This window comes from Malania oleifera, chromosome 9, assembly GCF_029873635.1.
Source record: "Malania oleifera isolate guangnan ecotype guangnan chromosome 9, ASM2987363v1, whole genome shotgun sequence".
NCBI classification, from domain to species: Eukaryota; Viridiplantae; Streptophyta; class Magnoliopsida; order Santalales; family Ximeniaceae; genus Malania; species Malania oleifera.
The window spans coordinates 53,152,568-53,171,885 of record NC_080425.1 but is presented as its reverse complement, the minus strand read 5'-3'; the positions used below and the strand labels follow the sequence as shown (position 1 = coordinate 53,171,885).

General features: G+C 36.2%; 1 protein-coding gene across 1 annotated transcript in view; it reads right to left on the bottom strand.

Annotated features, from left to right (window-relative positions):
• Positions 1-18,935, bottom strand: part of LOC131163716 (mitotic spindle checkpoint protein MAD1) — a 138,401-nt gene extending 119,466 nt beyond the window's left edge. Inside the window, exons 1-3 of the mRNA XM_058120419.1 lie at positions 18,528-18,935; positions 17,486-17,585; positions 9,275-9,435 (exon numbers count right to left, since the gene is read on the bottom strand). Coding sequence (XP_057976402.1) covers positions 9,275-9,435; positions 17,486-17,585; positions 18,528-18,692 — 426 coding nt within the window. The 5' untranslated portion in view covers positions 18,693-18,935. The remainder of the gene's footprint in view (positions 1-9,274; positions 9,436-17,485; positions 17,586-18,527) is intronic.
• Between the last annotated feature and the right edge of the window lie 383 nt (positions 18,936-19,318).

The window sequence follows — 19,318 nt, the reverse complement described above, 5'->3', positions numbered from 1 at the left end:
CTGAGTGTATCCCTTAGCAACAAGACAGGCCTTTAAACGAACCACAAAACCATCAGGGTTGACTTTCATAGTGTAAACCCAACAACAACCAACCACAAACTTGTCAAGAGGAAAAGGTACCAAGTCCCAAGTACCATTGTCATGTAAAGCATTCATCTCTTCAAATATAGCATCCCTCCACCCTGAATGGGCTAAGGCTTCCAAAATAGAATTAGGAAGGGTAGTAGATGATAGCGCAAAGACAAAACAATAATAGGAGGGTGATAAGGAGTCATAAGAAACATAGTTGGAAATGGAGTGTTAAGTATATTTGTGTTAACCTTTTCGAACAGCAATAGGAGGATTAACATCATGGGAAGTATGATCATCAAACAAGGAAACCAAAGGCGTGGTAGTAGAAGCTAAAGGGGACTCTCTTCCTTGGAGCCGCTATCGTGAATGCACCTGCAAATTAGGACGATCAAGGCGATCAGAAGGACTCAACTACATGGAGACTCATATGGTTGGTTGGGCAAGGACAGCAACATAGAATCTGGAAGATTAGGGAAAGGAAGAGACTCATTAAGCTCAGAAGCGCTCAGTGACTTGGTGTAGTAAGGTGTAGACTCAAAGAAGGTAAGATTGGCAAAAGCAAAGACGCGATGCAGCGCAGGACCATAACAACGATATCCCCTTTTAGTATAAAAGTGGCCCAGAAAGACACATTTTATGGCACGAGGATCCAGCTTAACCACCCTAGGAGTTAGTAGGTGAACAAATGACACACCCAAATATACGAGGTAGAGAAAATAAGGTAACAAGCAGAAGAGATAATAATAATAGTAAGTGTGAATAGTCAAAATAGAGAGAGAAGCTCTCAACCCTCTCTAGGGTTTCTGGACTATGGATTGAGTTCTACTACCTTTCACCCGCCGCCGCCGCCACCCCCTTCGGCCACATCCTTCTATCCTCCCTCCATAGTTCCTGGTTATCTTCAACCTCGACTTGCTACCCTTGGCAGCTGGTTCGTCGGCAGCTTCTCAAAAAAACCAGTCTTTTTTGTACCTACTGGTGGTCGCCGGCAGATTCCAATTCGAATGCCACTTGTTTTCCCCCCTTTCTTCCATATTCGACTCCAAAATCTAAATCTTTGGTTCGACGATGGTGCGCAAAGGTGCACAAAAATCACGGGTTTCTCCCCTGAAGGATCTGAACTTGAAAATAGAGTTGATTGCTGCCCTCAAATTCATCAAAGACAAGGGAGGAAATACTGAAAGGTGGGAGCACAAGGGACCTAAAGAAATCTTCTCTAAGGTTCTCATATTAACGAGCCTTCCTTCCACTATGATTCAACCTGAATCAAGTGGAACAAATGAAAATGCTAAGAAGGATGTGATGGAGCAGGAGAAGGAGAGAGTTCTAGGGCTCTCTACACTGCAAGAAGAAGAGGTAGAAAGTGAAACACCTCATTCAGAAAACAGGGTTGTGGAGGTGGAGATCCCCCCCTACTTCTGTAACCCTTGGGTCGAAAGATACTAAAGAGGTAGAAGAAACTGATGAGGGAGAACATGCAGTGCAAAATGGTAAGTCCCAAGTCAGACTTGAACAGATTTCGGAAGGTATTGTGAAGAATCATCAAAAGAAGGAGGAGGGTAGAACCTTTATGAAGAATAATCAGCAAGTTCCATGGACTGAATTGTTTGCCAATAACAGGAAGAGGCAAAGCTGTGGTACAATTCCCTCCTTCGAATCTGATAGTTCAGGAGCGCATATACCAGCAGCAGATATGGATGACCTGGAGGATACTAGGAGTAACTACCTAGTTGGTTACTTTGTTGGTAAATTCCCAGGAAGAGCAGCTCTCCAAGAGGTTGTTAATGCTTGGAATGTGAAGGTGGAAGTCAGGCCTCATGGGAGTGGGTGGATCATCTTTAAGTTTATCAAGGAAGATGACTCGAGTGACGTTCTGCAAAGAGGACCATATCTGGCTTATGGTAAGCCTTTACTCTTGAAGAAGATGCCTAAATTATTCCAATTTGATGAGAAGGAGATGACTACACTTCCTGGATTGATTAAGTTAAATAAAATGCCATTAGAGCTTTCGTCTCCGAATGCACTGGGTAGAATATGTTCAGAGCTGGGGCACCCTCTCTATGCAGATAAGATGACTACAAACCGAGAAAGGCTCATCTATGCTAGAATCTTGGTGGAAGTGGATGTGGCAAAAGAAATCAAACGAAGTGTGAAAATTTGGCTGCCTAATGAGAAGGTGATATACCAAGAAGTATTTTACAAAAAGCTACCTAAGTATTGTAAATTCTGTAAGGTTTTGTGGCATTCTGAAGAAGGTTGCACAGTCAAGCCAGCTAAAGAACCTCCACAGCCAACACAGAACCTGCCTAATGACTCAGTGATTCCAACTTAAGCTAGTACTGATGGAGGTGTAGAGAACTCTATGGGAGAGAAAGAAAGAGGTAAATCAGTTGTTGCTACCCCAACTGGTCCAAAAGGTGCTGGAAAGGGTGTGACTCACTACAAGGAGAAAAACAAGGGCTTAACCATTGACCACAAAGCTCAACCAAAAAATGCTATCCATGTAACAGCGGAAATTAGAGGGGAGAGGTCAAACAGAGAAGAAATAAATACCATGGAGTCTGAATGTGGTGAAAATAATGACACAGGTTTGGCTTCTGCCTGTAATGCTGAAGGTGATAATGACAGAGGCAAAGCTACAGTAGAGGGAGCAGATGGATTTATCCAAGTGAAAAATAAGAAGAAGATTAAAGAGGTCAGAGTTCTAAAGCAAAATGAAAGGAAAGGGGGCCTTGTCATCCTACCTATTCCATGAAGATAGCCTCTTGGAATAGCAGGGGTTTCAATAAACCCCTGAAACATAATGGAGTCATTGACTTCATTAAGAAGAATAAGATTGATGTGCTTGGCATTGTTGAAACTAAACTCTCTCAGAACAGGCTTGAAGAGTTTATGAAGAGGAAACTCCTCCATTGGAGGCAAGTAAGCAACTTTGAGCATCATAGTGCAGGCAGAATTTTGGTTTGCTGGAACCCCCAGAAAGCTCACATTCAACTTGTTCAAAGCAATGCCCAGGTTGTTCATTGTATTATTAAATGTCTAATTACTTCTAAGAACTTTTATGTGAGTTTTATTTATGGTTTTCACTCAATCGTTGCTAGTATGCCCAGGTTTTGTGTATTTGCTTGATTTTGTTTGGGGAGACTTGGTCTCCCTCCTCTCCAGTATGCCCAAAGTATCAGTACATATCCATTTTGGTCAATACATTTACATTTATGATCCAAAAAAAAAAGAGAAAATAAGGTGAATTAGGAAAGAGAATGGAGTTGGGAATTTTACCACTAAGAACAAAGGATGGCATTATGTTGATCAAATAACAAACAGTAAGTACAGCATCACTCCAAAACACTTTAGGTACATGCATTTGATAAAGTAAAGTGCGATTGATTTCAAGAAGATGTCTATTTTTCTGCTCTGCAACCCCATTTTGTTGAGGAGTGTGGGCACAAGATGGTTGATGAACAATACCAAACTAAGTCATATAAGTAGTGAATTGTGCACTAAAAAACTATTTAGTGTTATCACTTCGAAGTATTCAAACTAGCAAACCAAATTGAGTCTTTGTTTCATAACAAAAGGCACAAAATACATGAAATGACTCAGAACGGTCTTTTATTAAACATAACTAAGTCATTCTTGAATAATCATCCACAAAGGTTACAAAGTACCGGAAGCCCAACTTGGACACGACCTCACTAGGACCCCAGACATCTGAATGAACTAACATAAAAGGGCTTACAGCCCATTTATTGACCCGAGAAGCGAAAGAAACACGATGGTGCTTTCCCAACTGACAAGACTCACAATCGAGACTAGACACAAAACTCAAACTAGGAACAAGACATTTTAAATTTTCCAATGAAGGATGACCCAAGCAACAATGAATTTGGAAAGGTGTGGCAGCAATAGTGCAGGCAGTAGACGGAGATAGCGGCTTAAAGTGATAAGAGTCCACCAGCTTCACGCCCTCCACCAATCGTCTACCTCATCTTCAAATCTTGAATAACCACAAAATCAAGGAAGAATGTCACTGAACAATTCATGGATTTAGTAATTTTGCTAACGGACGTAAGATTGAAAGGAAATTTGGGAATATATAAAACCGAAGGAAGAGAAGTAGAAGAAGTGGAATTTACAATCCCAATTCCCTTGACTGCAGTAGTGGATCCATCAGAAAGAGTAACACAAAGTAAATTTGCAGGATATTTAAGAGTGGAGAAAAAGCTAAGTATACCTGTGATATGATCAGTGGCAGCGGGGAGTCTATGGCCTAAGGACTAGAACGAGAAGTAATAGATGACGGACATACTGTGTGATTGCCTATTTGGGCAAGAAATGCAATAGGCAGAGAAGCCTGTTGCGATTCTGTTGGAACTTGGAATACTCTTCCTCTAAGATAGAGGCACTACGTTGCCCCCTACTCAACCCCAAAGGTGAGGAGTCTGTGGTGGCTGCATTGGCTGCCCCCAAAGGTGTGAAGTCAGTGGTGGCCACATTGGCAACACATGAAGGTCTGCTGTGAAAATCCCAACACTGCTCAATAATATGATCATTTTGTCCACAATGAGTGCACTTCACTCACACACCGGCGCGTGGAGTCGGCCCTGCTGGCTTTTGGCTGGCGCATGGGGGTGCGTGGAGTGCCCTCCAGCAATGGGGTTTTGTAGGGTGGGTCGTCGGGGGGTCTGATTATGGATGTATGGTTGGTTTTGTGATTTAGTATGGGATGGAGGTGGATCTGCAGAGAACAGCCGCAGGAATGGTGTTTTCCAATGACGGCTGAGGGAAATAGGGTTTAGATAGGATCATGCTCTGATACCATGTTAAGATTTGATTAAAATGAATGACCTAACGAGATAGGTCTCTCCCTCTATTTATAATACAAATTAAATACATTCTAATGACAATAATACCCTTACTAATTCTAACTAATTAACATACTAACACACTCAATAATAATAATACTAAAAGATATATATAACCTCCAACAGTTACTAATCCAGTAACTGTAATAAAATAGTTATTGGAACTTTGCCTCTCAACTTTCCACGAGAGGATGCTCCTCTATTTTGCAATTCCCTTTTTTTTTTAAAGCATAATTTTGTTTAACATCCTAATTAATGAACTGTATAAATCTCTGAACTGTGCTGGCCTGTGAAGGAAAACAAAGCAAAGGCTAGACCAGTCAACCATGTGCACTGTGGCCCTTAAATTGACCAACAAAACCCCTCTCTTTAAGTGGGCATATAAACCCTCTAGATAAACAAATTTGTGTCTAAGGCAATAGGATTAGCAGTCTGCAGAGACCATTATCCATCTCCACTATGTCCCTCTTCAATGTGATTTAGACAAAAGGTTGCACAAAACCTCCCTTTCAGCAAGAACAGATATTTATCTTCTTTTATTGGAACTTTCTTGCTCAAAGATACATAGTTCTTAGCCTCCGTTTGGGAGCACTTCAAAAAAGAAGTGCTTATGGAATTTATCGCTTAAAATGAGCACTTTTATAAAAAAGTGTTGTTTGGCTTGTACACAAGTACTTATTGCAAAAAATGTTTTTTTCAAAACCACTTTATGAGAAATTTTTAAAAGAATTTTGAGAAACAATAAAAGATAGTTTTTTGGTGGCCACTTATAAGTGGCACTGTTCATAGGCAGGTTCATTTTGCAAATATATGAAATTTTAGGGGCAATTTTATAATTTTAAAAAATATACTAGAAGATAATCATGTATTATTTTATTATGTATTATAACATATTAATTATGATGAAACATAATTCAATTTTGGAAAGAAAAAGAAAAACCATTCATTAATTTAAATTAGTATTAAAAAATTTAAATACTAATTTAACTAATAACATTATTTTAACTTAAATTAATATGATAATCATATGTTATAAACAACATTAAGAACAAGATTATTGTTAATTAAAAATAATACTATATATTTTTACTTAATAAAAATATTTAAATATTAACTAAAAATGAAAAGTAACAGAATTATTAATTAAAAATATTATGTTTTTAATTTAAAATATATTAGAAAATAATCATATGTGTTTTTATTATGTATTATAACATATTAACTATTAATGAAATATAATTCAATTTTGGAATGAATAAAAAGAACCATCTATAAATTTAAATTAACATTAAATAAATTAACATTTTTAATTTAATTAATAATATTATTTTTAACATAAATTAATATAACAGCCATATGTTATAAATATGCATTACTAATAAGATTATTGTAAATTAAAAATAATAATCTTATATTATTTTTTTGATAGAAATATTTAAATTTTAATTAAAAATAATTAAAATAATTAGTTATAATAATTATTAATGAAATATAATTCAATTTTGGAATGAATAAAAAGAACCATCTATAAATTTAAATTAACATTAAATAAATTAAATTTTTTAATTTAATTAATAATAATATTTTTAACATAAATTAATATGTTATAAATATGCATTAAAAACAAGATTATTGTTAATTAAAAAAAATAATCTTATATTATTTTATTTGATAGAAAATATTTAAATGTTAATTAAAATAATTACTAATGAAATTTTTAATTAGAAAATATTAATATTTTTAATTTAAAATGTATTTTAAAATAATTATATAGAACCCTATAATAAACGTAAGTATCCAAATGCTACTTATTTTAAACACAACCAAACACCACTTACAAGAGTTCAACACTTACTAAATTCAGCACATCTTTTGAAAAGCATTTCCGCTATAGAGGTTCGAAACGATCTTATATGCTAAAATAGTATTTGAATGTAGATTTATCAAATCTTTTCTTTTGGTCAAATAACTGATTTTATTACTCCTATATAACATCTTAATCCCAAAGTATATCTCAATTCAGTTAAAAACAAGAATCAACATTTCATTAACACATTACCAATTATACATGTCAATTTTGTTGATTTAAACTCCTTTAATGTTTTCCCCTTTGATGGCAGAATGAATGAATAAATTATACCATCATTTCCTCAAAAACCAGCACCCATACGGCCATACCTGCACTATCATCTTTGAATGCTTGTGAATCTGGATTGAAACTCCTCTCGCACTCTTTGGATTCTCTTATACTATTGTTTGCCTGAATCCAATTGTCAGAATTAATCTGATCGAAAGAACGTTTTGTGGGCCTTTTGAAACCTAATTTCCAAAACCAACTTTAAGCTCAGGCCCAGTATCTTTTTTGGCCCAAGAGATCCCAAGCCACCTTTGGTCCCATTCAATTCAACCACCTGCGATTGAAAAGCTACATTCGTTGTCCTGGGCCAAAAAAAATCCTCCTTCCAGACCTTACAGTATTTTCATTCTCCTCCAACCTGCTCTCTCCAGTGAGACTCATCACAAAACCACAATGCCCAACTCTGAGAAGCATCAGACTTCACCGCACCTACTCAACTAGGCAGTCTAGGCTTGTCTTTCAGTGTAGTGAGGACTAACTCAATCTTATCAACAACCCTTATCTGTCCAAAATTCTATCAGAAAATCCTCAATCATATGCTTCTTCAAAATCCAGTTTCAAAACCAAAGCCCTCTTTCTTCTTCTAACAATGCCTTCAACAACCTCATTAGCCCCCAGAGCTACAACTAAAATCTGATGACCGCCATAAAAGGCCCTCTGATTATGGTAAATATTACCCATCAAAAATCCAGCCATTTGCTTGGATAAAACTTCACTCAAGAATCAAGATCTTATAACCCTAGTCACTAAACTAATAGGTCGAAAATCTCTAACTCCATTAGCATGATCTCTCAGGGAACAAGGGTAATAAAAGTTGAATTAATGCTCATCCATCACTCCATTATAAATAAAACAAAATTAAATAATTAAATTCAATAAAAACTCATCAAATACCCTAAAAAGATCTCCTTTCAAAAATTCCCAACAGTTCTGGGAAAAAACAAAAAGGCATCATAAACCCATCCACCCAGGAGCCCTTTTCTCTATCTGTTTCAACAACTGCACCTCTTATCTTGTCTTCCTCAAAAAACCTCTCAAGCCAAGACAATTTTCAGCCAGAATAGCACACCAATCCAATCCCTAGATCAAAGAGCTACCCTCATCCTCCTCTTGAAACAGGTTCTAGAAGCTAGTAACTAGTAACTATTTCTGCAATGCAATCAAAATCCCAAGTAACCACTCCATTATCCTACTCTAATTCCTTAATAAAATTCCATCTCCTCCTACCACTAGATGCCCACCGAAATAGCTTCATATTACAATTTACATCACCATCCTTAACCCATTTCATTCTAATCTTCTGCCTCCAACTCACCTCCTCCCTCAAAAGAACTTGCTCACTCATTAAAAAACTCAACTCTTCTACCAGCTAGTACTTCTAAAAGAGGACCTCCTTCTTAGATGAACTATATTCTTCTACCTTTTTATAAGTCCCACTACATGAGATCAGCCATATAGTCACAAATAATATATATTTTCTAAACAGAAAAATAGGTTGTTTATTTTTTGAAAAAAAAAACCAATAACTGGTTGTTTTAAATTTATTTTCTTATGGTCATTCAAGATTTCATTGAATATTAGTACAAACTAGGGGGAAGATGCTAAACTAGGAAACCTTGTTCACTATTGATCAAACACTAAACTTCACTTCCAACATGATCCACATATGACACATGATGCATCTGCATACATGCACCATATATTGTTCACAATGAGGTTTGACTAGACTAGTAGAGTGGGAGACATAGGTACTAGGGAGTAGATGGGAGGGAATTGGTGGGGACCGGAGGGTTTTTTGTATTTCTTCAGTCCATTTTTTAATACGGGTGATAATTTCAGGGAGAAAGTTTTTACTCTAATCCATAAAACTACATCCTCAATCGCAGTGAAAACTAATTAATCATGTAGCAACATCATTTGTCCTTCACTGATTGTATTTCTTTCCTCCCTTCATTAATAAATTTCTTTTGTTAGTTGAAAACATCCTCGTGAAAACTCCTGGAAATTGACTGGTTTCGAGGATGTCACACCACTTGCCTTGTAGGCTATAGAAAATTAGTAGTTATCTTCTCAGCTTCAGTAAATACTCCTTCTAACACTACTAACATGAATAATCAATTGCTTTTGGCACCAAAGCGGAAACAATGAACCATACCAATATGAGAATACAAGTTGGTTATGATGCTTAAATAAGCCACACCTCAAGTTTGTTGTATGCATGTATTTTATTTTTAAGCCGTTCTTGATTATCTTTGACCTCCTTCAAAAGCTGCCCTTGCAGTGCATGTTCACGTCCTTTTGCAGCAGCAAGTTCTTGTTCCGCATATAAGAATTGATCTTGAAATTTCTTCCTCTCCGACTCTGTAACAAGTAGAAGTTAATCAATTGATAATGGAAGTTTACATTCATGTGCATTCTCAAAACATGAGATAAACAAAGAATTCTTTCTTAATGAATATGCAACAACAAATATGACTTGGAGGAGGGGAAGGCAAACACCTAGTAGTCAAACTTTTGCACAGAACTTCAGATTTAGAAAAACACATGAAAATATAAATAATATTTACTCCACACTGGAAAGACACAGATTTTGAAAGAATTATACTATTCTTTTAAGATGGTAAAAAATCATTAAGATTTATACAGAAGTACAGTTGAGGAGGATAAGACATCCTACACAAATCAGCTGATTCCAATAACACTGCCTCAAATCCTTTTGAAGATCAGACAGCAACATCCCCCCAAAATTTCCAAATAAATGTGCGCAGAAAGAGGCAAGAAAATTAACACTATCCCACAGGAAATGAAGAGAATTCATCTGAGCATTAAATATCCTTATGTTTCACTCAAGCCACAGTGTCCAAAAAATTGCATACACCACACAAATCTATAAAGCCCTCCCTCCTCTACTTTTTCTAGAACCCCAATATCTTACTCGTAAGAACTCACATACATGTTATGGAGCCACCCACACTTCACAAAAACCAGGAGGAAAGAGGATAAAGGCGTCCGAAGCTGTCTCGTGGCCCAGCAATGAGGAAAAAGGCGTACATTAATCTGATTGGACTCAGGACACAACATACATATATGTGGGTTGAGAGCCTTATAGGGCCTCCTTACCTGTAAGGCTGTAATGAGTTCACAATAATCTTGTTAAGCATTAGTGACCAAATGAAAGCCCAGACCTTTAAAGGAACCTTAGCCTTCCAAATGACATGATACAATGGAAAAGGACCAGGGTTGCAGGTTTCAAAAGACAAGAAAAATTTAGAAGAAAAGGAACCAAAGTCCCTAACCATACCCGAGCATCTCCCTAGTTTGAGGAACGAAAGAATCCAACATACTCAACAAGGAGGTAACCTCATCAACCTCTCTTTCATTAAGACTCCTAAGAAGTGGAATTCCCAAGAAAGAAAGCCCCCTCCAAAAAGAAAAAAATTGTAATTGATGCATAAAGTAGAGTGGATAATTTAAAAAAACAAGACACCAACAGCTCCAGCAAAGTCTACCACCCAAATGTCCTCCCAAAACTGAATTCTATTACCACCACTCACTTGGAAACAGTTAAGAGGGAAGAACAAACAAGCAACCTAGGAAACAAACTTCCAAGGCCTCTTATGAGAAACACTGTCACTTTCTCCAGTATCCCACCCATTGCTATGTTTTTTAAAGAGTAATGTGGTGAAAAGTTTTGGACAAAACTAAGCTTCTTGTGCAGTGCACTAATCTTATAAAATATTAGTTTTAAACAAAACTAAACATTTTTTTTGCATTAATCCTCTACAACATTATGTAAAGCTTTCCCTAGTTTTATATAAAATAATTATCAATTATGCAGCACTAGCCAAGACCACATGCATTGCATGTGCATAAATTGAACAAATGGATAATTGTCCGAATAGGAAACAGTAGGCCGACATTCAAAAAAAGATAAGTATGCTAATTGGCTTATTCATGCCGCAAACAGAAAGCAGGAATATATCATCGACAAGCACCTCATTCTAGCCATGGCTTTTGGCTTTTTTCTTATATTTCTTGCAATTTTCTCCAAGAATGATTGCAATATTCTTGTATGGTGTTAACTTGCCTTTCTAACCCCCAAAAAAACACCAAAGAAAAAAAAAAGTGAGACAATAACAATGTGGTGGAGAGAGAAATGAAGAATGTAGATAGTTATTAGTAACAATGTGGTGGAGAAAGAAATGAAGAATGTAAATAGTTATGAGTAGTTATAAAGTTTTCCCATTTTAAAGCAAAATCACCTCAATAAGCTATTTCATTTAAGTTTTTTAATTTGAAATTCAATACTAGAGGATTGCTTTTGGAAAAATTTTGTGACAAGATATGCAAAAGGAAACTGCCTCTTCCGTCTATCATTAGTTATTGATTATGTAGTACTATTACTTATATTAATAACTAAGAGTTAGTGTTGGTATTATGGTCATTATGATATACTGGGCTATATTATAAATAGGGGGAGACTATTGCCGGGTTTAGGTCTTCCAACTTACACAATACTGTCAACATGGCAACAGAGACAAGTTACCAGGAAGTCACACAAGAGTACAAAAGAGTTCTAGTGAATTTAGGCTGCTGGAAGGTGCCTTAATGATGTAAACAAATTGAGTTCTTGAAGTTGTGGAGGAGGTGTCAATTTTGAGCCCAATTTAAAAGAGATTTTAGAGCTTGAAAATATGCATGTCACCTATTGAATTAAAATTGAAGAAGTGCTCTTTTCAGTAGATTAAATTACACATCAAGTGGAGTCGTCTGCTAGAAGTTATGGTCATTTGAATTTTAGCATGCAACTTTCTATTTATCAGTTTGTATTCCCTACGTAAGAAAGCGTGTTAAGCTCTTCTTTTGAGTATTTGTTTTGTCAAATTAATTATTTTTAGCTAGAAAATGCGGAATAGTATTTTCCTATGCTCAGAGGACTGTTCCAAGCCTATAAGGCATGCATAGGCATGTCTTTGGTGTTTTCCTTGTTTCTCTTTAGTTTTTTATCTCCTTCGTGATTGGTGAACTTTATCCTTTAAACTTTGTATATTGAAAGTGGTTAATGATCTGTATCATTGGAATTGTGAATTTCCCTGTTTCATTGAGTGGTGTGCAAGGCTACCCGTTGTATGTGTGTATGTGTTTGTGATATGCTAGTTCCTCATTTCTAGCAACCTGGTATCAGTTGGTATCAGAGCCTGGTTCTCATGGCTGTTTGTGGTCGTTAACTCATTATGTTCAAGAACAACATGAGAGAGATATTCGTGATTGAAATGAATGAGATGAAAAAGCAGATCCAGGAACTCAAGCAGGCAGCAACATGTTGAACGTCATATAAATCGTGTTGGAGATGAAAATAATTCTATCCAGCAATGATGATGGTGATGTTAATACTTTCCATCATGTTATGTCTGAAGTGGTGAATCTTCTTCTCACCATTGTAGACGAAAGAATCAGAAGTTTTCTAGAGAAACTGATGATTTCAAAGTGGATATTCTAGAATTTGAAGGAAGAATGCAACTTGATGATTTCATTGATTGGCTTCAAACTGATGAGAGGGTCTTCAATTTCAAGTAGTACTTGGATGACTGCAAAGTAAGCTAGCTCCTGTAAAACTCAGAAAATATGCTTTTTAATGGTGGGAAAATCTCAAGAAGCAGAGATGAAGGAAGAAGCAAGATCAAGTCATGGGGCAAAATCAAAAGGGGACTTAAAATGAAATTCTAGCCATAATGTTATAAGCAAGAAACTCCTCTAAAATTTCATATTCTCAAGCAAAGAGATCTATACATAGGAGTACATTGTGGAATTTGAATAGCTAAAAGTGTAACATAGTTAAACCTGAAGACTGAAGAACAAACAATAGCTCGCTATTTGGATGTGTTGAAAGAGGAGATTAGTGCAATGATTAATTACAGCCTTATTTGAGTTTTACCAATGTGAGGAAACTTGCATTGAAAGTAGAAAAGAAACAACTAGAGTTTGAAGAAGTGGTTTCTCGAATCTAGGGAATGCATGAAGCCTAGTACATCAACCAAATCCTTTTCTTCTAAGGCACCAGAAAAAGGTCATGTTGGGGCTGTCCCTAAGTCAACTAGTTGATCAAATGCCAGCTAAAAAGTGTTTTAAGTGTTAGGGGCATGGACATAATACTTCTGATTGTCCAAATTGCAAATTTTCTTTACTATAAAGGAAGAGATAGAAGATGGAGATGGCTCGCCTATTTGCACAGATAAGGAAGAAGTAACTGATGCTGACCAAGGAGATTTGCTTTTCATTCAAATGAGATTAAGTGCTGCCCTTGAATTCACTGCAACATTTCCACACTAGATGCAATTCTAATGGGAATATTTGTGATGTTATTACTGATATGTGGAGCTTGTGCTAATGTTTTGTCAACAGAAAAGGAGGCACATCCTTATCCTTACAGATTGAGCATGGAGGTCATTGGATGAAGGACACAAACTAAAGGTAAACAGAAGGTGTCTTATTTTGTTTTCAATTGGTAAGAAGTACAACGATCATATTTTTGGTGTGATGTTATACCTATGGATGCAAGTCATTAGTTGCATGGCCAAACATGGCAGTATAATAGGAGATTTTACCATGAACACACTTATTCTCTTGTAAAAGATGGTGTGAGGACTGTTTTGGGTCCTTCTAAACCAAAGATCATTTTCAAACCTTTCAAAAGGGTGGAAATTAATTCGATTACTTGTTCTGAACTTGAAAAATTTTTGGGTAGTTTAGAGATGACACATGCAATTGTTGTTTTTCAAGAAAATACAGAAGTGAGTTGCCGCCCAAAGTGCAACCTTTACTTGATGAGTTCAATGATGTTGTTCCTCAAGACCTCCACGTGTTCCTCCAACGTGAGACATTTAGCATTGCATTGATTTCATTCCTAGTTATATGCTTCCTTACAAGGCAGCCAACAGGATGATTCCAAAAGAGCAAGAAGAATTGCAGAGGCAAGTAAATGAGCTTATGGCAAAGGGATTGGTGAGAGAAAGTAGGAGTCCATGTGCTGTTAAAGGATGGATCACGGCGAATATACATACATAGCACAACAGTGTACAAGATTTCTATTGGCTATCATTGTCCTATTCCTTGCTTTAAAATGATTTATTACATCAACAACAAGGTGCTACCACTTCTTCAAAGATTGATATCAGAAGTGGTTGTCATCAAACCAAAATTAAACTAGGAGATGAATAAATAGCTTTAAAACAAGGGATGGTCTTTATAAAATGGTTTTTCCATTTCGCCTTTACACTCCTAGTACTTTCATAAGATTGATAAACGATGTATTTAAACCCTTTATTGGCAAATTTGTTGTTTATTTTGATGAAATTCTTGTGTACAGCAAAGGCAAGAAGGAGCATCTTGATCATTTGCGTGCGGTATTTCAAACTTCAAAAATCAGATATTGTATGCCAAATTGAAGAAGTGTCAAGTCTTCTTTAACAGCCTAGTTTTCTCAGGCTATGTCATTTCCAACAAAGGAGTGAAGATGGATCCTAGCAAGATTGAAACAATTATGAGCTGGCCTACTCCACAATCACTACTTGAAATTTGGAGTTTTCATGCACTTGCATATTTTTATCACCGGTTTACCAAGGATTTCAGTACCATTATCATTCCAACCAATGCATGTTTGAAAGCAGACAATTTTAAGTGGAAAATGAAGCTGAGAAGAGTTTCAAGCTCATCGAGAAAAAGGTGACAACTGCACTTGTTCTTACTCTACTTGATTTTAATTGAGTCTTTGAAGTTGAATTGTGAGGCGTCCAATGTGGGAATTGGTGCAGTCTTTAGGCAAGGAGGTAAACTTATTGTTTTTTATATTGAAAAGCTTAGTGATTCTAAGAGAAAGTACTCGATTTCTGATAAATAATCTTATGCCATTGTTCGTGCTTTAGACTAATGGATGACGTTTTTGTGTCCTAACATATGTGCTCCATTCTAATCACAAAGCTTTAAAGTTTCTTCACAACCAGCAGAATATTAGTAGGCGTTGTGCACCATGGGTTGAATTTCTTCAAATTTTCAGCTTTTCTTTTAATTATAAATCTAGAGTTCAAAATTTTGTTACTGAATTCAAAGAAGGTGCTCTGGTTTGGATTCACCTTAGAAGAGGGAGATTCCCTCATAGCGGATTTGGAAAGCTCAAGCCAAGGGCTGATCGCCCATGCAAAGTTCTCTAACGGATCAGTAAAAATGCATACAATATTGAACCTTGAGCTGATTATGATGTTCTAGACACTTTCAATACTGCTGATTTATATCGTTATTATGGTGGAAATAGCACATATGACTTGAGGATGAGTTTTCTTCAACCAGGAGAGGATGACACAGGAGTGTGCTCAAAGCTTTCAGGTGAATTCAGGCTGCTAGAAGGTGACTTGATGATCGAAAAAATTCAGTTCTTGAAGTTATGGGGCAGTTTTGGCCCAGTTTTGGGCCCAATTTCCAAAAGATTTCAGAGCTTGAACATATACATGTCTTAAAGTTGAAAGAAGTACTATTTAATTGGTCATTAAATAACACATTAAGTGGAGTTATCTGCTAAAAATGCTCATCTGAATTTTAGCATGCAGTTTGCCAGTTTAAGCTTTCTATGCCTCTGTTTGTGTTCCCTACGTTAGGACTTAGGAAGCATGTTAAGCTATTCTTTTGAGTCTTTGTCTTGTCTAAGTCATAGGTGGAAAACATGGAGTAGCATTTTCCTGTGCTTTGAGAGCTTTCCAAACCTATAAAAGCATGCATTGGCAATTATTAGCAAATAGAGTGTTTTTCAATGAAAATTGAAGACTTTGGCCTTTGCCTTGTTTCTTTTCAGTTCCATACCTCCTTTGTGAGGGGTCAACTTTATCCTTTAAACTACGCATCTCTAAAGTGATGAATTATTTGTTTCTTACAAGTAGTGAGTTCCCTTGCTTTTCTATCTCTTTGGTGGATTCTGTTGAGTGGTGAGCAAAGCTACCTATTGTATGTGTGTGTGTAATATGCTAGTTCCTCATTTCTAGCAATCCAGTATCAAGAAGTCCTAAGTTCCATTCTTGTTGCCCGTGATTATTGTCTGTCCATTAAAAATCACGTTCTTCTTCATGTTGGGAGTTCATTGATGGTTTATTTCTCCATGTGCAATCAGGCTGCACGTGCGGGAGAGTGTTAAGGCTTTATATCATTCATCCACAGCCAAACAGCCTAAGGTTTTAGGTAAAGCAGTGACTTGACTGTCATTTTCCTCTAGAGAAACCTGTGCAGAAGCTCACTGAAACCACTCATGTGAAGTCTGAACACCAACTTGCTGATCTGCTCATTAAAGCATTAGGGGGTGCTCGGGTAAAATTGATCTATAACAAACTGGCAGCATATGATATCTATGCTTTAGCTTGAGGGTTGTTATTTGGTTATTGATTATTTAGTACTACCTGTGTTAGTAACTAAGAGTAAGTGAAGGTATTATGGTCATTATGACATATTTGGCTATATAATAAATAGAGCAGCAGACCTATATCTGTAATTAGTTCTTCAAATTTACACAACACTATTAACACCTTCAATAGTAAATATGTTGATAAATAAATATTATACTTATTTAGGCTTATCATATGTTTTTATTTTTTCATTTTTTCCCTAGCCACAGATACATATATACAGAGAAGTATTTTTGGTTTGCCGCCACGTGGCAACTCTCCATTCAGCCCATTTGCGTATAAGAACAAATTATTGTCCTATAGCCGAAGGAACATAAACTTCAAACATCCAGAATTCAATTCACATTCATACTTTTTTCGATTTTCAGCAAGCATTAAACTCAGCATTTACTCAGCGTACTCCTATGTTTGAAACATGTTGTCCCGTGTAACATTGGCTTGAAGGAAAAATCTATCAAAATGAAAATTTTACCATGATAATTTGCAGATTTTACTGAGATAATTTGCAATTTGACCAGAGCATGAATTCGCCAACCATGTCACACAATTTAGGTTACCAAGATTTAGACTAATTTTCTTTCTATGCAGTGACTATTATTGGTTGAAATGCAAAATAACAGAATTGAAATATATTACAACAACAACAACAACAGCACCAAAAATAAAAAACCAAAGCATTTATCCCAACTATTTGAAATCAGCTTAATCATAATGATCTAAGAAAATTTTACACCGGCTATCCATAAAGGTAAATGTAAGTCCCGGAAAAGACTCTTTACTATAAGTAACATTATAGAACTTTGTTTGATTTCAATATACAATTTTTCACAATCCACAAAGTGAAAACTTTGCACTATCCAGCTTCCTACAGAAGATATAGAAATCTGTAACATGGTCAAAAAATGCAAATGCATAAAGTCCAGAAATAATTATCAAATGGGCTGCCAATAATAGTTTTAATAACCCACCAGACTTGCAGAAGTTGTCATTCAATGCTTCCAATTTTGATTGATAATCAAGAACTTGTTTCTCTGCCCCATCCAATGCATCCAGAAACTCTGATTTAACCTACAATGGAAGACATGAAAAGCTCCTATAAACCATCAACAATATTCATATATTATTGGATCATTAAAGATATACACCAAGCTAAGAGTAGAGCAACACTGATAAAAAAAAATTGGATCAACAATCTTAAGCAAATATGTTCACAAAAAGTATAATGCTAGACTAGTTCAAAAAGGATTCAGATATATTGAAGACGGAAAATCCAATTATGAGCACAATATTGAATATGAATTCCTGACAGAATTTGATGCATAACTCTTAAGTCCTATGTGCCATTTGGTTCAGGATATCTAAGATGACCCCCTGCTTATTCTGTTTGTGCGCTTCTACATGAAAATGCCAATCACAAGTAGTACTCTCTAATTTTTTTTTATTATTGCACCTACAGCAGTTTCCTCTTACAAGGTTTTTTAACATTAGTCACATGATAGACATATATAATATTATTTTAACAATACTTTTATGCGTGTATACATAAGCCAATTTTAAATCATTTAAATTGGCCTAAAAATTCTTTAGAAACACTCCGCCTTTGACTAGGCTGTGTATGATTGGATAGGATCCAAAATTTGATCAGCACAGGTTACATGAGATGAGCTTCAATTTCAGCAGCAGATATCCCTTTCCGAGCTTCCAAGTGGACCTCACGGAAAAGGGTGTCAGACTAAGTGTTAAGAGTAACCTACTCGTGGGTCTAAAACATGCGACCAGAATACTAACTTACCCAGAAAAAAAAATTAAGAATTTAAATACAAATAAAATTATTAGGCCACTTAGCTAGGATCTAGACATGCCAACGCTAGAATTTCAAAACACAAAAAAAAAAAAAAAAAAAGGCAAAATAACTTGCGATGTTAATATAAGAGCCAGTAATCCGTAATAATCATAAATTGTGTGCAAAATAATGAGGAAACTAATAAGAAATACTGTAGCGAGCCACACCATCTGACGGCATTGGTAAGTGCAGAGCATTTGCTCGGACGGCGCGTGCGATGATGCTGGCACCGGAGGATCCTCATAGATTACGAGTCGGCGGTCGGAGTTGGGGCTCTCGATAGCTTTGGAATCAGCCCTAGGCCTTTTCGGAGGAGGCGTTCTCAGAATCATTCTCGCTGATATCTAGGCCTGGGGTATCTCTCTCCCTCTCTCTCTCTCTCTCTCTCTCTCTCTCTCTCTCTGCTCAAGCACTGGTTTAAAACGAAGGCGCCATTCTTCTTTTCAGCAGAGGTGATTTATATTGAAACTTTTTAAATTAAAGGATGCCCATCGAAAGAAAACTTAGTATCACGAGCCCGTGATCGTAGAATAGCGCTGCTCGACACCCACCACGGGCCACGGCATCCGACCCGGGGAATCGCGGCCCATCTGTTTCAACGCCTGGGCCGGGGCCTCTAGACAATGCCTGGGCATTGAATAAATGAGTAATTCTAACTTTTTAATTAAAATAAAAATAAAATGAAATTATTTTCTGTCTTTTTCTTAATTTAAATTATATGAGAGTTCAATTATAATTAAAAATAGCAAAAATGCCCACGCTGTTTGATCGGCCTAAAAAAAATTGTATATGTACGAATAATATAAATAAATCTGTGATATTGAATGGGTAAAGGAAAAATAAAAGGTAATTTTATATTTGAGTCATAAGTGGTGGAACATTTTCATAAATTATAGAGTAATTTTATCCTTATATATATGAAATGTAAATGTTGGAAAGGTAAGCTAACATTTAGTCC